Source organism: Chiloscyllium plagiosum, unplaced genomic scaffold (assembly GCF_037043375.1).
Source record: "Chiloscyllium plagiosum isolate Xiang-an unplaced genomic scaffold, Cpla_swu_hap1 HiC_scaffold_3, whole genome shotgun sequence".
Taxonomy (NCBI): Eukaryota; Metazoa; Chordata; class Chondrichthyes; order Orectolobiformes; family Hemiscylliidae; genus Chiloscyllium; species Chiloscyllium plagiosum.
In genome coordinates this window covers 72849840-72874930 of record NW_028270141.1, presented here as the reverse complement: position 1 = coordinate 72874930, position 25091 = coordinate 72849840, and the positions used below count along the sequence as shown (strand labels likewise).

Below are 25091 nucleotides of genomic sequence, written 5' to 3'. Positions count from 1 at the left end.
GCTACCAGTGAGCAGTTTATTATTTTGCAAGTGCTGCTTGATAGTGCTAATCGCTGAAGCACAGGTTACAGAAAGTATGAGAAAGTTGCTTGACTAGTCGGTGTGACAGCTCTCCCAATTGTGGCACAAACTCCAAATGTTGGTAAGCGGGATTTTTCAGGGTCAACAGGGATGTATTGTTGTGGTGCCTAGGTTGACACCAAGTGGCCCTTCTGGTTTCTTAGACTTTGTAGCATTCTGATACAATTGAACAGCTCGCTAGGACCAATCAGATTTATTGAAATTTCACCATTTGCCACAGTGGGATTCTATCCCTTGTTGATTGAGCCTTAATTGGTAGCACTCCTTGAGTCACAAGGTTCTGGGTTGAATTCCTAGTCTGGATTTAAGCAAAAAGCATTTTTAGTGTCAAGGCTAACAGCTTTGAGGAGCCGTGATGGCATAGTGGTATTATCACTAGACTATTAACCCTGAGACCCAGGTAGTGTCCTGGGGACTCAGATTCAAATCCTGTCATGGCAGATGGCGGAATTTGAATTTAATAAAAATCTGGGACTTAAGAGTCTGAAGATGACCATGGAAAAATTGCCAATTGTCAGGAAAACCACATTTGGTTTCCTAATGTCCCTAAGGGAAGGACATTTGCTATCCTTACCCAGTTTGGTCTATACGTAACTACAGATTCACAGCAATATGGTTGACTCTCAACTGCCCTCTGGGCCATTAGGGATGGACAATAAATACTTACCTGGCCAATGATGTCCACATCCTGTGAATAACTTAAAAAAAAAGCCTAGTGCAGTACTAAAAGAATATTGCCCTGCTCCAGGTGCTATGTTTTGTTTAAACAACTAACCAAAGGCTGGAACTGGCTCTTAGAGTGAATGTAAAAGATACCATGGCACGACTAAAAGCAACCAACTTATATCCAGTGTCCTGACTAATATCTATTAATCAACATCTCAAGAAGAGGTTTTGTCATTATCAGATTGGTGTTTGTGGAAGTTTGCTGTGTGATTAAAACAGTGACTACAATTACAAAAAAACAAAGTCATTGACTGTAACGTACTTCTCTATGCCCAGTGGGAATGAAAAATGTAATATCAAAGCAAAAACGTTTGTCTTTCAATGGAGAGACTAAGCATGCAGCAAAACTAAACTTTTAGCAAAAGTAATAAATACTGCAATTATTAGGGTTTCCCATGATTGAAAAAGCACAAAATGGCTGAAAGTGGTTCTCAGTTGATATAAATGGCTGGGGAAGATCTTAGCTGAAACAGCAGCTTGAGCAGTCTGCTGTTCCAAGTCAAGCTATAGGACAGAGTAATTAGATGCCTTCATTGAGGGAATAAATCCAAAATAACTAGATAAAGATAAAATACTATGGGCTCCATTACAGAGAAACAGATGCAGATGCTTGTATAGAAAACCATAGTGGAGCTACTTATATTGTAACATATTGTGTGATGCAGCATGGCATAGCCATTCATTCTATAGCGAAATAACATAAATTGTAGCCATTTATCAAACATTAAAATGGCATTTTAAATATATAGCCATTATAAGTGTATTCCAGTGGAAGTTCAACCTAAGACAGATTGAAGAGAGTCCCTGTTATCTGTAAGGGAGCTAAAGCATGGAATGTGGTTGAGTAAGATTTACTGTGAAGGCCAAGGAAAGTTATTAGAGGATCTGGTAAACATCATGAGATCATGGGTTGGAAGACAGCTGTCATGCGCTGATCATGTATTCACATGATTAACTTGATTGGATGTGTAAGTAATAAATTAATAACATGATTGGTTTGTAACAGTCAAAAGCGGGCTAATAGCAAATGTATAAGTAGTGTATGTTTCCCTCTATTCACTGGAGAAGTCCCTGGATTGCATAGAGGTTTTCTCCCCACCAGTGTAAAATAATAAACTCATTAATGATAGAAGTGGACCTAGGTGTCAAGTGATTAATTTGGTCATTCCATCCCCAACAGAGTAGTACAAAATCAAGGTAGTACACTGGAAATCTGAAATAAGAACAAAAAGTATTGGAATTATTCAGAAGGTCAGGCTGCTTCTGTAGAAAGAGTTAACATTACAGTTTGACAAACTTTCATGAGAGCTGTTTGCTGCCATTATTTTGTTGTTGGACTCCAGGAACCAAATTCCCGTTAGATTTCCCCACTGAAAACAGAGAACATCACACGGAATAATACGACAAAGCAGGTGAAGCTGCAGAGTATTTTTTCCCCAAGGCTTCTGTAATTGTTTTGCCTTAAACCCAACACCACACCTATAATTTAAATGTACCAGAAGAACAACAATTAAAAACATTAATCTACTACCCTTAATGTGTAAAATGTCCCAAACTCATTTGCAGAGGCATTAACAAAAAAGATCTGACAACAAACCACAATGAACAAATTGATACCTCACCATCTAAAAACCCTGTCTAATATGTTTGGGTGACACACCAGTTTTTGAGAGTAGGTGGGAAATGAGAGATATGGGTATGAGTCAGCATTGGCAAATGTGGGAGCATATAGAATTTTATACATGCACTCTGATTGCTGCAGACAGTTATTAAGAATGAAGTACATTGATTAACACATAAGGCTGTAGTTCCAGTCACTGATTTGGCCAGTCAGGTGAGGTCAGCAAACTTCTTAGAGTACTGCTGTCCACAGCCTTGATGCCAAATGTCTCACACTGACCTTGATGACAATCTACTCCGTTCCCTTTTGTAGTGTATACATCAAGGCCTTCCTGACCCCTATGGAAATATGTCTCTCCTTTACATTTTCTGTACTAAGGCCTGAGTGCTGCGTCAGAGAACTCATGCGAGCCTCTGTTTCTGGTCTGCTGCTCCATTTGTTGTTTTGAGTTCTTTTTAGAAATACTTTTGGAGGCACTTCATCATCTGTTGCAGCGGAATGTACCGTCCCTTCAAAGAAAAGGGACATCATTTTGAATTGCACTGTGCAATCATACATTACCATCTTGTGCCCAAAACATGACCGTGGAACTTTTATGTTCTTAGTGTTCTTTTTGCGTATAATATACATCACAGTCTAATTGGCTCAACCAAGCAATGCAAGTGCCTACGCTTCACTTGGGTATTGCTGTTCCCATCTAACTCTATTATTGTAACTATCAATTCCTATTTCCCTCAAACAATGCCCAGAATCCCCTTAAGTGCATCTACATTATTAGCTTTAAGCTTTTCAGTAGTACCAAGTTCCACATTTTCACCATACTTTGGATAAAGAATTTCTCATTGGATTTCATGGTGATTATCGTATATAGATGATCTCTGATTATGAACCTCCCCACAGGAGAAACCATTTTCTCTGTACAATGCTATTAAAACCCCTCATAATTTGAAGTTTCTTAAGATCACTCCTCAGCACCTTTTTCTCAAGAGCACAGAGTCAACTCTTTCCTAATATGCATAACCATGCATTTCTGATGTGTCAGGTGGTTAGCAGCAAAAATGGCTACAAGATTGGTTAAGAGCTACAATCCAGCATGCCAGAAAATTTGGCCAACTAGTTTAAGCTCTGTCCCAGGTTAAAACTGGGGCCAGGACATTTTTTGACTTGTCCTGTCAGCTGCGACCTGTAGTTTTGTATGTTGACCAAGTAAGGTAGGTGTCATAGTGGTCTGTTAGGCCACTATTATCTTGTATGGAGCATGGTATATAGCTGTTTGCAACTCAGGATAAATATTGCGGAGCTGTTCACCAGTAAACTCCATTGGCAGGATTGAACATTGCAGTCGGGTTTGGTCAATTCATTGACTGAGTGCCAGAGAAGCTTCTGGAGAAGAGAGTATACTTTGAGATAAATGTCAACAGCACAAAGGATTTTGAGAAACGAGCACTCAAGACTGTCATCTATGGAGTACGTGCCTTGAAGTTATCTTCAGAGAGACAAAGAAACACGACACAAGATGTACACCAAGAGTTGGCTGCTTTGCTCATTTTGGTTTCAAACAAATACGACCCCAATCTTATAGAGTTTAAAGAAGGGGTTGTTTAACTAAATTCTGAATTATTTCCCTGTCCTTTGTCTGTCACACAAAGGAAGAACACCTGGGAGAAAACTGAAGTACTCCTTTCAGGTAACACTGATATTTTCTTATAAATCTTCTACTTCCCCTTCACTGTGTTTATACTTCTATTTGCTTTTGGAGACAAAACAGTTGTGGATAGTTGGACCCTGGACACTAACTTGAACTTCAGTGATGACACCCTGGGCTGTGATGATAGGCCTCCAACAGCCACAAGTATGCTAGCCAAGATTCCAAAGAGTGCTGGGTTTCCCCCCCGAATCTCATTGACTTTAAGTTTGCCAGGGTTCCTTAATGGTACTGTCAGCAGTAAGACACAAAAAATGTTAAAACAAAGAAGTAAAAGTAATCTATGCTAATATTAATCTTCACAAAAATATCTGATTGGTAAAAAGAAAAATATAGTAACATTATTTTCTAATGTTGGGTGTGATACTGTGCTTTCATCACACTTGCTGAACAACTCCAATTGTGCCAAGAATTAAATGAACAACCAACTTAAGGCCATCAGTAAGGCACACAATGTGCCTCACTTGTGTTTGCTAAAAAAAGTTACAGACCTTCATAGACAGGGAGCTGTTTTTTTCAGGGAAAAACAGCTCCCTGTGTATGAAGGTCTGTAACTTTCAGGGAAAAAAACATACCAAGGAATTGGATCTTCTTTTAAAAATTAAGTAAAGGTATGAAAGTCAGTAATTTTTTGATGTATTCTATGCAAGACCTTGATCAGAGTCAAGACTTGCTGCCCAATCAGCATCTTTTCTTCACGTAGTAAAATGATTCCTCCTTGTAAATGTGCCATTCTTGTGCCTGTCCTGATCAGTGCAATTTGATGAACTTTGACTGCATGTTGCTTTTTTTAAAGCAATACTAAAGATATATATGAACATATTACTTCACAAAACTACATAGCTAATTTTCCAAACATTCCTCCCAGCAGACGCCCACAGCCATTGTATTCTACTAAGGTGTTGTAGAAGCTCTGCATGGCAATGCTTTTTTGTCAAAAGGCTTTTCCTTTCTTGAAAGCAGTCATGGCAAATGATTTTTTGGAATCCTCTACATAGCTAATCTCAGGGTTTTAAATATCTTATCATTAAAGAATTGTTTTTACAAACATATGCAACTTAACAATAGTTGCAGCAGGCATCTTATCTTTAAAATGCAAGATGTATGTAATTTGGTACTATTCATATGAATAATATATATTTGTTTTTATGTAAAAGTAATCAGTTTTTAAGTTCAATTTTGTTCCATTGCAGCCTCAGCCAGTGTTAGATAGAAGCAGTTTCAAAGTACACTGCTCCTGATGAGCTTCAGAATCACAGAAATTTTTAAATGGTCTGAATTATTTAAAAGGCATGGACAGTAGCTCCAGTCCAGGTCAATTCATAAGCAAGGACTCATGCTGGTGAGCGCAGAGGAAAATTAGGAGGCTTTTCATCGTTGACCATGGAATTTATGCTTTTTAAACTAGTCCAACGTTGTTATCAGGAATTCCTCAGACCCTCCAGTTTGTGGGAGCAAATTATTTAATATCATGTTCCCTGGATAACCTTCCTCTGGGTTTTTGGCCAATAATCAGATGGCAGATTGAGGTGAAAGACTTGTCAGTCTCTTTTCAGTAAATCTGTCAGACCATGGGTGTGAGCTAAGCTTGATCACCAAAGTGAGAGCAGAAAGGGGTCTCTGCACTTTTTTCCTAATATTTGGACCCAAGAAGCTGTCCAGTCCGCAGGATGAATGGACCAGAATATTATTCCTTTGTTTCCCAGCCAGAGGATTGTTAGAATATGGCAAGTTCTGTGCAAGAAGTTGTTCACTTGGCTAAATTAGGTAAAAAGTTGTGACAAATACCAATTACAATGTAAATATTTTGTCAACTTTTACACAACATTTAAAGCTGTCTCATCAACTTTGCAAAATCATTTTCTAAATAAGGCTCCAATTTAAATTGGTTAAATAGAATTTCAGATAAAGGATGGTTATCTTTACTATGACAAACTTGCTCAGATTTCTTGCTAATGATTTAAAATACATAAATCCTTTCTGCAGTTATTTATTGAAATAGGAGGCGAGAAATATCAGTTGGCACATTAGCAGGTAAGTGTCTAATGTATTCATATGACATTCACCTGTCAATTGAGCATTATTCTGCTCATATCACAAACTGTAATCTCCACACTGTTCATTATCTATTCCATTAGAAAGATGTATTTTCCTTCATATTCCATATCATTCCACCCTGGAGTCTTACTTTTTTTAAAAAATATAGGTTGGGTATCCTTTATCCAAAAACCTCAGGGCCAACTGTTTTTCAGGTTAAAGGATATTTTTGGTTTTTGGATAGATTAAGTCCACCAACGGGCACTCTGAAGAAAAACTTTGCTTAACCTGAATGGACCCGAATAGAACTAAAAGCAAAGATTTTGTTTTCCCTTAAAATGCCTGTACGGACACAAACTGACCCGTAGACACTTTTTTTTTGGTTACCTAGATTTTTGGAGATGTGGACAAAGGCTGTATAAGCTTTTCAATTTTTAAAATCAGTATTTTACTTTGTTTCCATTTACAGTTAATCATTTTGTTTCTTAGTTCAGTTTTTTTATTGAATAGGTTAGAATTTTTGGCTCAGCTGATTAAGATCACATTGTACTCTGAGGTAACCTTTTTGACTGTCCACTATACCTTCCGCAAACTTACTAACCATGCTTTTTATATTCTCATCCAAATCATTGCTCTAAATGACAAACCACAGTGATCATATTAAATGCCAGAGCGGGCTCAGTGAGCTGAATGGCTTATTCCTGCTTCTATGTTCCTGAGAACTGAACCGTACTACAGATTTTAACTGATATTATAGTATTGTACACAAAAGAATGAACACAGTTTAAGAGAAAATGTTTCTACCATGTTCCATTGGCTTTTAAATGCAATCCCAACAAAATCTGCCAAACCAATGCAAAGCATGGAGGGGTGTCAAGCACAGATTACATCCAGCTCAAAATTAATTTTCTGAGAGCATCTGCATCAAGAACTTTATGATCCAATCTATTTGGGTAATGGGCAATGCACCATATAAGCACAAGAGTTACAGTACGGTTTTATTACAGAATGTCAATTTTCAGTGAAGATTATCAAGTACAGAAAAGGCTATGATCTTGAAGTTGCAACCATGCATTTTCTAGTATCAGTTCAAAAGCTCTCATGGGGGAGTTTGCTGTTTAACCAAAGAAACGGTATGTCTCAATGGTGCAAAAGTTAGAATGATTGAATATGGAAAAAAAATAACAAGCAGAAGTCAACTGCTGGAGCAGTGATAGTTTCTTGTTATGGGAGAGTAGATGTAATGAGTGAAGTTAACAACAGAACATTTTGAAACTAAAAGCTATATTGTATAGAGAAAGAAACATTCATAGGAACATAACAGCTGAAATAGGTTATTCATTCCCCCCAGAACTTTCTCCACCATTACAGTTCATGGCTTATCATTTACCACAATGCAATATGTCTTGTTTTCATTAACAACTGGAAACATATCAACTTTTTTGTCTTGAACTTATTATTAAGTGAGCTTCCACATCCTCTGGGGTACAGAATTCCAAAAGTTCAGTGCTCTCAGAGTTTCTCCTCCTTTCAGTCCTAAGTGATTTTTCTTTCAGTCTAAGACTGTGTTCCCCAGTTCTCTAGATCTACTCTATCTCTTTAAAGAATGTTTTAAGATACTGTGAGATAACCTCACTTTCTTCTAAACTCCAGGCACAAGAGTCCTCAATCTGTCCTCATAGATTATCCGATTATCCCATGAATCAGTCTGGTGAGCTTTCCAATCTTTTACCATTTAAGAAGTACGCTGCACCTTTGTTCCTCTCACCCAAGCAGATAACCTCACATCTATCCATATTACATTCCATCTATGTGCTCTTTCCCACACAGTCAGCCTATTAAAACCCCCTTAAAGCTTCTTTCCATCCTCCTCACAACTCCATGAAATCATACATCATCTGCACATCAGCACTCCCACATCCAAAATCATCAAAATGTATTCTAAGCTGAAATCCAAACACTTATCCTTGTGGTACTCCACTAGTCACAGCCTGCTCACCTGAGAATGACCCATTTATTCCTATGGCCTACATTCTGCCTGTTAACCAATTGTCAATACATTCTAGTGTATTACCTCTAAGTTTGTGTGCTTTAATTTTATTTACTAAACCACTGAATGACACTTGATCAAAAACCTTCTGAAAACTCATATACATCAGTCTGACTGTGCTGGTAATATCCTAAAACAGTATCAGGTTTGCCAAACATACAAAGTACTTGTAAATTTATGAATAAATTGTAGACATTGCTGGCATAACAATAAAAATTTATAGGAATTGCTTTTATTTTATACTTAAAGAAGAAATTCCAAAATGACTATCTCATGATCATTTATTGAAGTATGTTCAGTTCTCAAGGCAGTTGTCAAATGATCTTGAACCACAAACATGAGACTTCAGTGTTTGTCACACAGGGGGTCTTGAGCAGACTTAAAAAAAAAGAGTTCTATGGTACCTGCTGATTTGTGTGCCCCAATTCCTGGTATGTAGTCTGAGTGCCTGAGACTCCATGATGAGGGCACAAGTGCGCAAAGTCCAATCTAATAAATACATGATATTTTCCACAAATGCAAGTTTTGCAAAAGAGTAAACAATGCTCAGCATGTTTATGCAATGCATACTTGAGCTATGCATGCCTGGAAGGTCCCTCATTCAAACTTCAGGCGGTGGTGAATTAGCAGATTTCAGTAAATATTTTAAATAAACGATCGAAACATGCCTGAGGCAGGTAGAAATTGAACCCAGGTCTTCCAGCTCAGGGGTAAGAACAGCACAACATCCACCTCTGAATCCCAGTAGAATCAGCTGCTTGCATTAAGGGACAAACAACTGCAAAGATTCAGTTATCATATGGCCTAGCTTCTGGCCACACACCACATGGCAGTTTGCTCACAGTTTAGGTTTCAGGTGCATAAATGCTTGAGATAAGATTTACATATAACATTTGCGCTTTACAACTTCTGAAAATAGTTCCAAATGTGATATAGTATGTAGCGTAGTTCAGTAAAACTATCACTTCAAGCACAACTGAACATTTATTTTTCCACTATGAAGCATGAAGAAATAAATCATTGAATTGGACTTTATCGATATATAAGATAAAGAAATGTATTTAAAATTCAATGCAGAAACATAAAATAGTTATGTGGGTGGGGAAGGGAAATTTATTTCTTGATTTTCTTGTTGATTTACTGTTTTTCACTCAAATGTTGTGGAAGAGGAAACTTAAAGATAGAGCCCAATGGAAAAGCAACAACAATTCTTGAGCAAGTTTGCTCTACATTAAACTATAAAATTTACCTCTTTCAATTCATTTGCACGGAAACTACCTTCCAACATATATTTACTGCATAACAATAAAATATCATTGCTAATAATCTGAAAACTAACATTGATATGGATGTAAATATGTTGGACAGAGTGCAGAAGAGGTTTACAAAATGGTTCTAGGGACGAGAAACTTTTGTTATGACAAGGTTGGCGATGTTGGGGCTGTTTTCCTTGGAGAGAAGGTCACGACAGAGGGGTCTGATAACAGTGCATAGGGAGTAACTTGTAAATGGATCAAAAAAACAGAGGCCACAGTTTGTTCTTCAAAAGAAGTAAGTGTAATGACAGAAAAAGTTTTCTTTCCCCACAACTGAGTAGTTAGTCTGAAATGCACTGCCTGGAACTGTGACTGACAAAGGTTCAATTGAAACATTTAAGAGGACATTGCATGATTATTTAAGTAGAAACAGTGTTCAGAATTGCAGAAAATTAGCAACGAGAGTGGCACAAAATTAAATGCTGAGAGAGACATGCAATGAGCCAAATGGTCTCCTTCTGCACTGCAACAAATCTTTTTAAAGGAAGTTGATGTTATAATATTTTCAACAGCAAAACAATTCAGAACTGTCTTTCATTCTGCGCCCATATAATATTGCTCCTTAATAGTTGATTGTTTTTAAAATTCACATCTGTTTAAGTAAATACCTTATATTCTGTAAGTGGTAATTAGAGGAATATCATCACATAAAGACCAAATTATTTTTTTCTAAACATACATAATAATTGTAAACGTAGACAATAAACCAGGACAGAATTTACAAGACAAAGTCTGTTGAAATAGCAGATTGAACTACTGAAACTGAAGGAAATTATTGAAGTATAGTCAGCCAAAATAGTACAGGAACCATTGGCCATCAAATCCATGCTTTATAAAGCAATTTAATCAGTCGCATTCTCTGCTCTATCACCTTTTAAGTTTATTATGAAATCCTCTTCACAAAATCACATTATTTGAGGATTATGGTTTCCTTAACTAGACAATTTTCAGTATAAATATTCTGTGTCTGGTAATGTTAAGCTTGTAGTTGTCTCAGATTAACACTCAAATGAAAAGCAGAGAATCAAGAGGACACTTTGCTGAGAAACAGCAGACAGGAGGTTGCATGCACAATACGACTGTACTGGATAGCTGGTGAACAGATTATTTTGAAACATTAGGGAGCTGTATAGAGGAAGGTCACAGAAAAACATGAAAAAATCTCAACATGTGTTGAAATAATGGAAGCTGGCTGCACTTGAACTTTGGGTGCTGTACCTGGAAAATGAGTTGCAAAAAATACTGGCAAGTCAGAAAATAGGGTTAGATCAGAAGCTTGGAGCTCAGCCATTACAAAATGTAAGGGTAGTTTGGAGAATCCTAAAGAGGCTGAGAACATGCTCCATGGAAATATTAGATCCTAGGATAGCACATAGAACTTGAACAGCAAGGATTCAGGCACCATCAATGAACTCTATTTCAATTGCAAAACGGCAGTTTTGGAAATGCAATGATTGCTGAGCGGTTGACCATAGTTGAGACACATTTGACAGTATATGCACTGGGAGAAGATTGATTAGGGATATAAAGCATGTTTGTGACAAGCAAGGATTGGTTAGGGATATTCAACATGTTTTGTGCAAGGGAAATAGTGTCTTGCAACTTGATTGAGTTTTTTAATGAAGTAAACAAAACAGCCGATGAGGGCAGAGTGGTAGACATTGTTTCCTTGGACTTTAATCAAGTCTTTGTCACAGTTCCACAAGTTAGACTGATCAGTAAAGGTAGATCACATGGGATTCAGTGAGCTTGCCAACTGGATACACAAAATTGGCTTTATGGTAAGAGGGTGAGGGTAAAGGGTTGTTTATCGGACTGGATGCCTGTGACCAGAGGTATTCCTCAGGGATCGGTACAAGGTCTACTTTCGTTTGTCAGTAATGTAAATGATTTGGATGAGAATATAGGAGACATGGTTAAAAAGGTTACAGATGACACCAAAATTGGTGGTAGAGTGGACAGTGAGTAAGATTATCTAAGATTACAAAGAGATTTTGATCAATTTAGTCAATGGGCTAAGAAATGGCAGATGGAGTTTAATTTGGATAAATGTGAGGTATTGCTTTTTGGTAAAACAAACAAGGTCAGGACTTTAACAATTAATGGTAGGACACTGGGTAGTGTTGTAAAGCAGAGAGACCTAAGGGTTCAAGTACATAATTCTGTGAAATTTGTGTCACAGGTAGACAAGGTGGTTAAGAAAGCATTTAGCATGTTTGCTTTCATGGCTCAGACCTTTGAGTATGAGAGATGGGATGTCATGTGCAGGATTTTTGTGAGGCCACTTCTGTAGTACTGTGTGCAGTTCTGGTTAACCTGTATAAGAATGGTATTATTAAATTGGAGAGGATTCACAAATATTTACCAGAATGTTGCCAGGAGTGGAAGGTTTGAATTATAAAAATAGGCTGGAAACGTTGTGAATTTTTTCACTGTGTAGAGGTTGAGGGTTGACCTTTATTAAGGTTTATAAAATCATGAGGGGTAAAGATGAGGTGAATACAAAGGTCTTCTCCTTTGGGTAGGGCAGTTCAAAACTCAGGAGCAAATTTTTAAAGTGAGAGGAGAAAAATTTAAAAAGGAGAATGGGTCTTATGTGGAATAAACTACCAGAGAAAGTGGTGGATGCAGGTACAGTTATAATATTTAAAAGAGATTTGGCAAAGTTCATGTATACGATACCATTGGAGGATTATGGGCCAAGCGCAGGCAGGTGGAACTAGTTTAGTTCGGGAACATGGTTGGCATGGACTGGTTGGACCAAAGGGTCTGTTTCCATGCTGTATGACTCTACAAGAACATAAAATAGTGGGTACAATTCAAAAGAGGGTGCAGGAGCATAGGGAGCTGTATATGTGCACAGTAAATAAAGCATACCTCAGCTGGAATACAGTTGTGAGTGCCACATTATCGGAAGGATGCAAATACATTGGATAGAGTGCAGAAGCGGTTTATAAGAATGGTTCCAGGTATGAGGAACTTCAGTTAAAAAGGTGGGACAGTTCTCCATGGAGAGAAGAAGACTAAGAGGACATTTGATGGAGATTTTCATAAATCATGAGCAGTCTGGATACAGCTGATAGAGAGAAGTTGTCACTATTCAAGAAACGAGAAGAAGATTTGATTTAAAGCTTGGATTTAAAGTGATGTGCAAAAGAAGCAAGGGTGATGTAAGAGGTAAAAAACACTTTTGTGCTCAGTAATTAGGCTGTGAAATGCACTGCGTGTAAATGGCAGTTTCAATTGAGACATACATGAGGACATTGGATATAAACAGTGCGAAAGGCTATGGGGGAAAGCAGGAGATTTGCACTGGGTAACTGTACTCGTTTGAAGAGACCTTTCTGAGCTGTAACACTTCAGTGATTGTACGAAATAAACTACTAATTTTGTTACACATTGAGGCAATCCTTCATGTAGAAACATCTCTCAGGACAGGGCTTCGAGTAACTGAAATGAAATGTGATATTAGTGAAATGAATTGGTTTTTAATGAGAATGATTTCCGGAATCGATCTGCGCGCTCAACAATGGCGTTGTTTAAACCGGTACTGACCGTATTTACATACAAACTCCCAGTGAATGTGGTTTCCGAAAATGTTACAATCACCATCTTCTAAATATTGACTGAAATTACTGGATTTACTTTATTCAAATAATAAATGTTAAAACATAATGGTAGCCCTATTCCCAATTCTTCAGCAAATTAAATCTCAAATAAACTCGAGTCAACTTCCACAGAATTTTTAGTACTTATTTTATGTTCACCTTTCAGACGGAAGTTTGTTTTTGTTTGAAACAACGTGGATTTGAATTAAGCAATGCACCTAAACGATGCGAAAAGTCAAACAGTTTAAAGAAAGTACAAACCATCCAATGTCTTTACGTATTGTTGAGTACTGCAACATTTTAGTCAAACTGAGGGGGGTTTCCCTGGCTAACTGCATTTGATAGCGAAATGGAGCAATAAAAAAAGCAATATTAACAGGATTCAAATGAAACGTGGTTTGAAATAACTGAAGGTGCTGCAAAATATCTGAAAACCGCAAAACTCCAGTGTCCTGAAGTTTGTTGCGCTGAAAAGTCTAATGCTTTATTCAGTTAAAGGCTGAAATTATGCATTAAGCAAATGGGGGTTATAAAATAAAGGTTGACAACAGAATCGAATTGACTGGAAAATCGCACCGTGTAAAATCCAACCTTTACCTTGAAAGTAAATCCCAGACTGGATCTGTATTATCCTCGGAAGAGTGGTGGGATCAAGCGAGTCGATGAAACTCTCCAGAGTTTGCGCCATTGTGTTAAAATTCCCTCACGAAGCTGCAGAGTATTAGCGTCGAAGACTGCAGTCCATCTTTCAAGGTGCTCCTTGGTCAGTCTGCCTTGTCCAATGGAAGACAGGGCAGTCTTCCCCGCCGGTGCAAGGTGAGACACAACAAGTCAGTGTCCCATTCTACTCCCACTCACACTCTGAGAGTGGTTTCGCAAAATGTTCTAGCATCAGAGAATGTTTTCCAAATCTCAACAAATGAGTCAGTTCATCACCACGACACCCGAAATGTGCAAAATGCAGAACAATGGTGGGCGGCAACCCCGGAAACTCAATCGGCAAACTCGCACATTGTCAACGTTTGCAACCTTCCTCAAAAGGTTGTTTTTTCTCTCACTCTTAAAGAGGTAGTGTGGCCGTGACATTTGCATTCATTCTCAGACTTGTTTAGCTTTTATATTATTTGTTATTTCTAAGGATTTCTATTTCCAAACAGATGTTAAATACTTCGTTTTAAAAATGTCAGAATGATGGAAGTCTTCATTTAAAAAGTCATCGGGAAACGGGGAAAGAGTTCGACCTGTCCTGACATATCCTCAACCTGGGTCAAAACACTTGGAACCAAGGTGTTGGGTGCGCAGAGTTCAGTGTAAGAACCGTGACTAAGATGTGTTAACGGAAATTCAGGAGGTGTTTGACAACTTGAATTAGCAGGAAGGTGGAGGTGCAGGTGGGGTTTCACTTTTGTGCAAACATGGATCCCACACATTGCAGAACCACACCGTTTCATCCATCAAAACTCTCACAGACGGTCTCCTTTCTGCCAGAGTCTGCGGGTCAAAGTACCCTATATGCATAGTGCAGGTTGGCAGAAGTGTGTTGACGTACCCTCAGCCAGAAATGCAAATACCGTGTGGTGAACTGGCATTCCTAAAACATCTGCTCAGTTATGGGAAATGCGTGATTTATGCACCCACCATACGTCTTAAAAAACAGCAGACTGATATTTAAGTGCGTTTTCTCTATGGCGTGCACTACTCTTGCCACTTTGCCACTTTCCCTTCTCTCAGAAAAGCTTAACTTTTCCTGGATCAATTCAAAATGCACATCATCCCTTTCCTGAATTCACTTCAGTTTCTCTAAAGCGTTCTGGCTATTCACCAAGTTACAAGATTTTATAGGTGTCTTTCCATTAAGCAGTGGTTTAGCAACTATCCAATCTTTATATGACTTTGGTTTCCGTAGCTGACACAGTCTGTTAACTGTTTCTCTCAACCAGTCTTATACCCAAATTGAATGCACAGAGATAAACTCAAAGAATAAGAATTTCATGGCATTATGGCACATACATCACACCCAGGTTAAAAATGCAAGTTATCTACCTTTCAATTCCAAGATTTTTCTGAGGGAACCATGTGAATAACTCATCCTTTACTGTAATAACTGAAAGTGGCATGTCTTAAGTGAGCCCACCTTCTGTTTTATGATTCTATCTTGCGAGCTGTTAATCTCTAAATTAATGTGGCCCTATTTTAAGTGTTGAACTCCAAGTTTGTTTAAATTGCATTTACTTCAATATTATTACAAAATATCAGGACTTTCATTTAGTTTACATTTAATACTTGAAACACTAAATTAGAAGTTATACTCTAATGCAAAAACTAGATATTAAATACATATCTGCACCGTAGACCACCTCTTACATTAACTTTAGAAAGGGTAAAGATCATTCCCAGTGGTACACAGTATTAGCTTGCAATGTTAGCTTGTTGAAAAGAGAAATTGTTGTACATCCCTGAATCTAAATTCACCGAATTGCTAATCTCTCTCAAAATAGTAGGGATTTTGCAGAGACTAACAGATTAAGAAAGAGATTTTATAAAAATCCAATTTAATCTGGATTTGGGAAATTTAGAGGCCTGTAAAAAGACCATCTGGCATGAAAGAAAACTATTTACCCCTTCACCCTCTTTCCTCACTGTTAATCAGAATATGTTTGTTTTATATACAAATGAATGAGAGAATGCATTCAGTTGATTGAAACAGTGAACAGATACTTCTAAAACTAAATAATTCTAAATAGATCAACATTTCAATTTTATGGGCCTACCTGCAGTGTAACCAATGGCAGACTGACATCAAAAAGTACAAAATGAACAATAATGGTAAGTGATAAATCTGGACCATCAAAATATCGAAACAAAAATTTATAACTTCCAAAACAAACAGAAAATGCTAGAGAAACTCAGCAGGTTTTGCAGCATCTGTGGAGAGAGACACAGATTTGACTCTTCAAGTCTGATATGACTCTTCTTTGGAACTAAAGGTATTGGAAAATGATTTTTCAGTCCTTACGACAAAGGCGGAGGAAGATCAAGGGGTCAGATGGTCCAGAGGCCTAGTACAAAGACAAATAATTTTTTTACTGGTTGTGACAGAGAAAAAAAACCCAAAAGTAGCAGAGGAATTCAATAGGTGATTTTAGAGATTAGATGTTATTGAACAAATTGATGTGCTTGACTCAAATCCATTCCTTCAAGTAGGCATTAGTGGAATGGCCACCAAATTCTAAGGTGTTTGATTTACAGCAGTAGAGTTGATATGGAGATAACTAATATGAGAAATTATATTGAGCTGAAAGTCAGGACAACGGATCGTGATTTTTAGTGACTTGTACAAAGGAAAATGCCCACACCTATCATCTTGTGCTTTTAAAGTTAGGGTTTACATTGAGTCCACATACTTCTGTAAAATAGTGTTCCCTCAGATTAAGGTAATCAAGTTCAAGTATCGCACCCCTTACAGATACCCATTTGATGCAATGTATCTGACAAGCATTGTCAAAGTACAACCCAGACTTTAAGGCACTGGCAGATATTATGCAGTCAGATGTCACAATGAGACTTGGTGAATAGAGGACAAAATTAAAAATTAGATCTACTTCTTTTCAGATTTTTTCAGCACTGAAATAACTGTTTGTTCTCCATTTTCTTGGTGGTAGAGCCAGGGTTGCACTTACATTCAAAATTGATCTTAAATTGCACTTAAATTAAAAAGTGGGAGACACTGATGTAAGGTGAAATTTAAAAGGTGAAGAGGAGAGATTGGGAGAACTCAAAAAACGGTGGGAGTCTGGAACTCAGTGCTTGAATGAATGGTTGAGTCAGAAACTCTTGGATTATTTAATCAGTAATTAGACATCCATTTACACTTCCATAGCCTTCAGGACTATTAGCCAAGAAATGGAATTAGTGTAGTCAGATCTTTGCTGACTGGTAGAATGGCCTCATTCTATGTTCTAAATGTCTGTGAGTCCATACGTTAATTTGGCAAATTGCAAACAAATCCCCTGACCTAATATATTACACTTGAGAGTTTGGAAAGAAGGGGCTACTGAGAGTGGATGCACTGATTTTGAATTGGCAAAATTCCTAAGATTCTAGATTATCTCAATGGGTTGGATAAATGGATTGCATTGTGGTAAAACAAATAAGAACAACACTTATACAATAGGGCCCTGAGTAGTGTTATAGACAGCGAGGGTTTCAGGTACATAATTCTTTGAATTTTCAGTCACAAGTAGACAGTGTAGTTATTAAGGCATTTAGCACAATTGCCTTCATTGCTCAACCCTTTGAGTGCAGGAGTTGGGATGTCATGTTGAGGTTGTGCAGGACGTTGATGAGGCCTCTTCTAGAGTACCGTCTGCAGTTCTGGTTACTCTGTGGTAGGAAGGAAACTGTTAAAGTAGAAAAGGTTCAGAAAAGATTTACCACAATGTTGCTGAGAAAGGAGTGTTTGAGTTATAAAAATAGTTTGGATAGGCAGGAGTATAGGAGTTTGAGGGGTGATCTTATAAATGTTTATAAAATTAAGCAGGGCACAGATAAGGTGAATAGCAAAAGTCTTATCCCAAGGATGGTGGGGAGGGGTTTCAAAGCTGGGGGGCATATTTTTAAGGTGAGAGGAGAAAGATTTAAAAAGGATATGAGAGGCAATTTGTTTTTACATAGAGAGTGGTTAATGTGTGAATGAACTGGCAGAGGAAGTGGTACTTGCAGTACAATTCCAATGTTTAAGAGACATTTAAGTAAGTTCATGAACAGGAAACATTTGGAGGGGTATGTGTCAAATCCATGCAGGAGGGATCAGTTTAGTTTAGCAACATAGCATGAACTGGTTGGACCGAAGGATTTGTTTCCGTGCTATATGACTCCAGGATTCTATGATTGGAAGTCAGCCACTGTATTCAGGAAAAGATGGGCAGGAAGTCCAGGTATGTTAACTTGATATCAGTATTGGAGAAATGTTAAAAGTTAAGATAATAAAGCACTGAGAAAATAATGATTAGGTGCAGTCAACAAAGATCTATGGAAGTCAAAAAGTATGGCGTTGGAAAAGCACAGCAGGTCAGGCAGCATCCAAGGAGCAGGAGAGTCGATGTTTCGGGCATAAGCCCTTCATCAGGAATGAATTATGCCCAAAACATTGACTCTCCTACTCCTCAGATGCTGTCTGACCGGCTGTACTTTTCCAGCATCACACTTTTCGACTCTGATCTCCAACATTTTCAGTCCTCACTTTCTCAAAGATCTATGGAAAATAAGTAGTGATTGGCTCATCTGCAAAGAAAGTATGAGGCTGTGACTAGCAAGGTGGGTATGGGGGAATACTGAACATTTGATATTCATTGCTCAATCAGGTGGTGACAATGTGTTACCTCACAAAAGCAGGGTTTATTGGATCCAGGATAGTATTTTAGGTAGTACTGTATTGAGAATTAGTTAAGAGAAAGCAGAATAGGATCAAATGGGTTCACCCTTGTCAGTTGACAAGCTGAAACTATTGGGGGAGCACAAGGATCAGTCACTTGACTCATTTGCAATCCATGTCAGTTGCTTGGGTGGGGAACTGAGTGTCATGTATCCAAGTTTGCTGATACTAAAGTGTTCAGTCGGAATGTAACCTGTGAGAAGAACTCACAAAAGGCTGCAAAATGACATGGACAATTTAAATGAATTGCCAAAACTGGGAGTGGTAAATGACGTGCCATCTGAAGAAATGTGAAATTAACCATTTTGGTCGGAAAAATTGAATTTCTTTAAATGATAAGAGACTGGCAAATGTGAATACTTAAAGGAACCCGAGTCCTTATATACAAAGATTTATGCACTTATAACTCACCAAACGATTAAGGAAATAAAAAGTCAGTATTCACAGCAAAGGGAGTGAAGTATGAGTTAGCTAGTCTTATTGCAGTTATGCAGGGCATGGCTGAGACCAAACCTGTATACTGTGTACAGTTTTTGCTTCCTTACCTGAGAGAAAATACTAAAAATGTTCAACAGACTGAATTGTGGGATGAAGAACTGTTCTAATCATAGAGATTGGTAGAAGAGGTCAATATTCCCTACAATTTAGAAGGATGAGCGACAGTGCAATTGAAACATAAAATACCTAAGAGGTTTGACTGGGTAGATATTGGAAAGAGCTTTGCCACCCTGGTTCAATAAGGAGTCAGTTATTTAGGACTGAGATGAGAGATTGATCTTCATTCAAAATATTATCATCTTTTGGATTTCTATATTCTGTAGATCCATAAATGCTCAGGTTTTGAATATATTCAATTCAAAGACTGATATGTTTCTGGATACTACCCAGTGATATGGAGAGTGTGTGGAAAGGTAACTAAGATCAGCCTTGATCTTACTAAGCAAAGGAGCAGGTTCTAACCATTGAGATATCCTTCTCCTGTTCCTATTTTGTATATCCATAAGACTGTGATTGACCTCATCTTGTCTCGAAATCTTTCTTCCATAACTTCCAAACTCAGCGACTCGCAACTTCACAAAGTTGATTTCTACCTGATTCACTAGATGCACAACAGTTTCTCCTACTTACACACATCATTTCAGCCCATGGCTACGCCTTTCATCTAGAGGAAGTGGGAGGATTCCAGATCCAAAGTTTCACCTGCACATCCACCAATGTCATTTATTGTATCCATTGCTCCCGATGTGTCGCCTTTACACTGGGGAGACTGGACGCCTTCTTGCAGACCGCTTTAGGGAACATCGCCAGGACACCCGCATCAATCAACCCACCGCCCCGTGGCCAAACATTTCAACTCTCCCTCCCACTCTGCCGAGGACATGCATGTCCTGGGCCTCCTCCATCGCCACTCCGTCACCACCCGACATTGGGAGGAAGAACGCCTCATCTTCCGCCTCGGAACACTTCAACCCCACGGCATCAATGTGGACTTCACCAGTTTCCTCATTCCCCCTCCCCCCACCTTATCCCAGTTCCAACCTGCGAGCTCAGCACCATCCTCATGACCCCTCCCACCTGCCAATCTTCCTTCCCACCTAAACGCTCCACCCTCCCCACAGACATATAAAATTCATCCCCACCTCCATCCACTATTGTACTCTTGGCTACCTTCTCCCCAGACGCACTCCCCTCCCACTTATCTCTCCACCCCGGAGGCGCTCTGCCTCATTCCTGACGAAGGGCTTTTGTTGATTTTCCTGCTCCTCAGATGCTGCCTGACCTGCTGGGCTTTTCCAGCACCACTCTAATCTTGATTCAATCTTTTACACCTGGATCCGCCAACCGGTCAGCTTGAGAGCTATCTGCTTCTTCTACCCTCTTCTACAAAACTAAATTTTGTCTCACATTGTGCAATTTCTTCTTTGATTGCACTCACATGCTACAAATGAAAGCTGTTGCTACAGGAACCCAAATGGGTCTGAACTGTCGTTTTACTCTCTACCCCCTCCTCCCACCCATCCTTTACGCCTTTCCCATTACCCCCACTCTATCTTCCGCACAAAATGTTATCCATTATCCACTCCTTTGTCCAACTGTTCTCTCTTTGGGCTCTATCCCCACCTATTGTTTACTCCTTCCTCCCTCCACCCTATCTTCTGCAAATTAACTGACATTTTCCTAGCTACCATCACGTGACTCGAAACATTAAGTCTGATTTCTCCCTACAGATGCTGCCAGACCTGCTAAGCTTTTCCAACAATTTCTGTTTTTGGGTCTGAACTGCTCCTATCTTGGAGGTGGCAAGTGAAACTTTGCTTGTTCCAATCCTACCCGAGTCTCCTTCCTCACTTTTTTTTTACAACTCTTAGATGATTGTTTCTTATTCATTCCTGAACAGCAATTTTCCCCAGCTTGCTGTCCAATTTCTGCTCTTCTCTCAGCCCGTCCTCTGATGTCTTCAACTTATTTGCCTTCATTTCTGTGAACAGACTGTTGATTAATAGCTACTGCCATGCACAGCTACCTTGACAACACTGCCTACCACTCAATTGCTGTAGGAACTCCAATCATTACATTTGATGGTACCTCTTGCCACACCGATGATATTGATATAGTTTCCTGTTACTTGAAGGGTAACTGAGTTCAAGGGTATGATTCCATTTCCCATCTAGAACCATGTGAGAAGGGTCCCTCCACCCCATCTTCTCAGATTCAGGAACAGAATAAGGCTATTAGGTGAACAAATGTGCCCAGTGATTTGATCATGACTACCCCCAATCTCCTGCCTCCTCCCGTAATCTTTGATCTCTTTACGAACAAGAACCTATCTATCACTGTCCTAAATACACTTAATGTCTTGGCCTCCACAGCCTTCTGCAGCAATGAGTTCCACAGATTTACCACCCTCTGGCTAAAGAAATTCCTCTTCATCTCAGTTCTAAAACATCATCCTTTCACTCTGAGGCTGTGCCCTTGGTCCCTGGTCTGTCCTACTCATGGAAACATCTTGTCCACATCCACTCTATCCAGACCTTTCAGTATTCTATATGTTTCAATGAGATCACCTGTCATCCTTCTTAAGTGCAATGAGTACATACCCAGAGTCTTCAACCACTCTTTCTATATATTTGCAGGATCATTCTTGTGAACCTCTTCAGGTCCTTTGTTAGATTTGGGACCCAAAACTACTCTCAATAATTCAAATGTGGTCTTGCTAGAGGATTACACAGCCTCAGCCGTATGCCCCTAATCTTGTGCTCTAGCTCACATGAAATGAATGCTAACATTGCATTGGCCTTCCTAACTTCTAACCGAACCTACATGGTAACCTTAAGAGAATCTTGAACTCAGACTCCTAAGTCTCTTTGTGCTTCATATTTCTGAAGCCTTTTCCCATTTAGAAAATATTCTGCACTTTCCCACATTGTATTCCATCAACCACTTCTGTGCCCACTCTCCTCATTTGTCCAAGTCCTTCTGCAGCCTCCCTACTTCCTGAACATTATCTGATCCTCCTATCTTTGTGTCATCTGCAAACTTAGCAAGAATACCCTCATTCATTCATCCAGATTGTTAATGTATAAGGTGAATAGTTTTGGTCCCAACACTGACCCCTGTGGAACTCTGTTTTGGAGGAGTTTCACGATTTTGACCCAGTGACAGTGGTACAGTTCAAGATCAGAATTTTGTGCGCCTTACAGGAGAACCTGTGGATAGTGGTGCTCCAGTTACAGTTGGTTGTGAATAGTGCTACTTTTGGTGGTGGTAACCCTGTAGAATGTCAATGGTTAGATTCCCTCTTGTTCGAGACACATATTTTCCTTACTTCCTCTTCAAGCAGAAGAGACCATGCACTCCTCACCTTCTGCTTCACTGTTCAATCACTCTCAAAATCTTTTCACGACACCTTCCTATGCAAGCAAGAGAATGGACTAGGTTATACATCTTTTAATTTAGCATGCAGTATTTGTTGCTCACAATTTGGCATTCTCTATGTTTGTCAAACCAGAGTCAATCAATTTTGGATCATCTCTATTCATCCACAAGTGTGAGGCAAAGCCTCTGGTTGCCTGTCATTTTAGTTCCTAGTTTCACTGTCACCATGACCTCACTGCCCTCTTTTCCTCGATTGCTCCAATGTGGCTTACAGCACCTTATCCATTAAGACACTTTATAATCTTCAAACTCTTGAGAATCTGTGGGCAATAATTCTTTCATTTAGAATTTCCTCTTGTTCCATTTCTGTTGCTTTATTTCCCTTGCATCTCTTCTATTTGCTCTCTTCTGCTTTCCATCCTATTGCAATCTTTTCTTTGTGTTCCCCCCTACCATTTTCTAAACATTTTTCAGTTCTCACTAAAGTTCACCTTCTTGAAATGTCAACTGTTTCTTCCTCCCCAAATGCTTGCTACTGTAATAAGCATTTCTAGTGTTATTTTGTTTTCAATCGCATTGCAAGTCCAAGACCTGCTTGACTTTGGTGAAACAGTTGTGCAAGGGAAAAGCCACTGAGCCTCTATGAGAAATGGGGTTCTCTGTGGATTTAGTAATTACATATAGCTTTCACAACGTCCATCCAAGCCTATCTTTACTTTTATCTTTTGTGAGTATTGTAGCAGCTTTACTTGTACTGGATTTTCCCATGGTTACATTTGAACAACCGTTATTAAGTTGTTTAGTCCACAAATGGGCAATAGTTCTCAATAATGCTTTAAATGGCATTATCAGGGAATGTACAGTAGTTCCCAACTTCGATTTTTGTTGAGGTGGGCAGCCACTACCAACCTATGAATTGCATGCAGAAGTGAGGAACATACCAGCCTTTGTTTTGCTACTGATTGGACCAAATATCTTCCAGGTTAACATTTGCTACTTAACTATGCCACCCAAAATAATTTATTCAATGATCATTTGGTGTGTAGATTAGCTGGCAACAATGCTCTCATTTGAAAAGTAAACCTTTTGGAATGCCGAGAATGTCAGAGGATGGATTCCAAATGCAAAATCGATCACAGCCTGGCTTGTAAGCTGCAAGCCCAACCCCAGTTTAACAACTGTATAAAATCAGGACTAAAATCTGTTGACAAATATCAACATTGCTAGGAATGTCCCTCAGAAGGGTACACTTGTCTGGAAAGATACTTATTCTATAGAGTCGTAGAATCATAGAGATGTACAGCATGGAAACAGACCCTTCGGTCCAACCCGTCCATGCCAACCAGACATCCCAACCCAATCTAGTCCCACCTGCCAGCACCCGACCCATATCCCTCCAAACCCTTCCTATTCATATACTCATCCAGATGCCTTTTAAATGTTGCAATTGTACTAGCCTCCACCACTTCCTCTGGCAGATACCTATGAAATAAAATCTCGTTTGGTAACACAAACCTTGAAGATTGCTCAAAAAAGGAACATTTTGTCAAAGGTTTTTATCTTATGCACATTTTATGCTTTATGGGGAGATAGTGCATATAGACTCTGATTGGTAGAGTTGATAAGGGAGACAGGACACCAACTCATGAAACATTTCAGAGAACATCTCTGGGACACATGCACCAAACAACCCCACCAGCCTGTAGCCGACCGCTTCAACTTCCCTTCCCACTTCACCAAGGATATGCAAGTCCTGGGCCTCCTCCACTGCCAAATCCAACCACCTGATGCCTCATCTTCCACCCTGAGACCCTCCAACCACACAGCATCAACGTTGATTTCACTCATTTCCTCATCCCCCCTCCCCCTACCTCATCCCAGATCTAACCCTCCAACTTGGCACCGCCCTCTTGAATTGTCCTACCTGTCCATCTTACTTCTCATCTATCCGCTCCACCCCCTCCTCTGACTTATTACTATCACACCCTACCTGTATCTACCCATCGCCTTCCCAGCTACCTTCCCCCAAGCCCCACCTTTCTATTTATCTCTCAGCCCCTTCTGCCTGCCCCCACATCCCTGAAGGGCTTATGCCCAAAACGTTGATTCTCCTACTCCTCAGATGCTGCCTGACTTGCTTTGCTTTTCCAGCACCACACTTTTCAACTCATAATTCTCAGAACACCAGTCAGAGTCCATTTACCAACCAATCAGCACTCTTCTCATGCAGCATAAAATATTGCTTTCCCTTTACATTGTATTTCTTACAAATTAGTCCTGATTAGTGAAAGGGAAGAAACTTCAACAAAATGTCTTCTTCAGAAAAGTCCTATTGTATAATAACTTGATTAATTTAATCAATGTTTGAAAATATTGGATTTGAAGTTTTCCTAATACTTGATGGCAAGACTTTTTTTTTCCTGTAAATCCCCTGCAATAACAATGAATAACTGTTAATCTCCCTCAGTTTTCAGGTCGGCTGGATTGACAAACAGAATTGCATTAATTGTTTATAAGGTGCAAAAAAGAAGAAGAAGAAGCAGGACACTTTGTAAGAAAAGATCCATTTGTAATGATTAAATTAATATTAATTTACTGCTTTTTCTCCATTATGAATTTTCATATTTGTTAAGATAA

At 39.0% G+C, this 25091-nt stretch overlaps 1 protein-coding gene across 1 annotated transcript in view; it reads right to left on the bottom strand.

Annotated features, from left to right (window-relative positions):
- themis (thymocyte selection associated) overlaps positions 1–14046 on the bottom strand; it is a 48968-nt gene extending 34922 nt beyond the window's left edge. Inside the window, exon 1 of the mRNA XM_043683711.2 lies at positions 13742–14046. Within this exon, the coding sequence (XP_043539646.2) occupies positions 13742–13832 (91 nt within the window). The 5' untranslated portion in view covers positions 13833–14046. The remainder of the gene's footprint in view (positions 1–13741) is intronic.
- Between the last annotated feature and the right edge of the window lie 11045 nt (positions 14047–25091).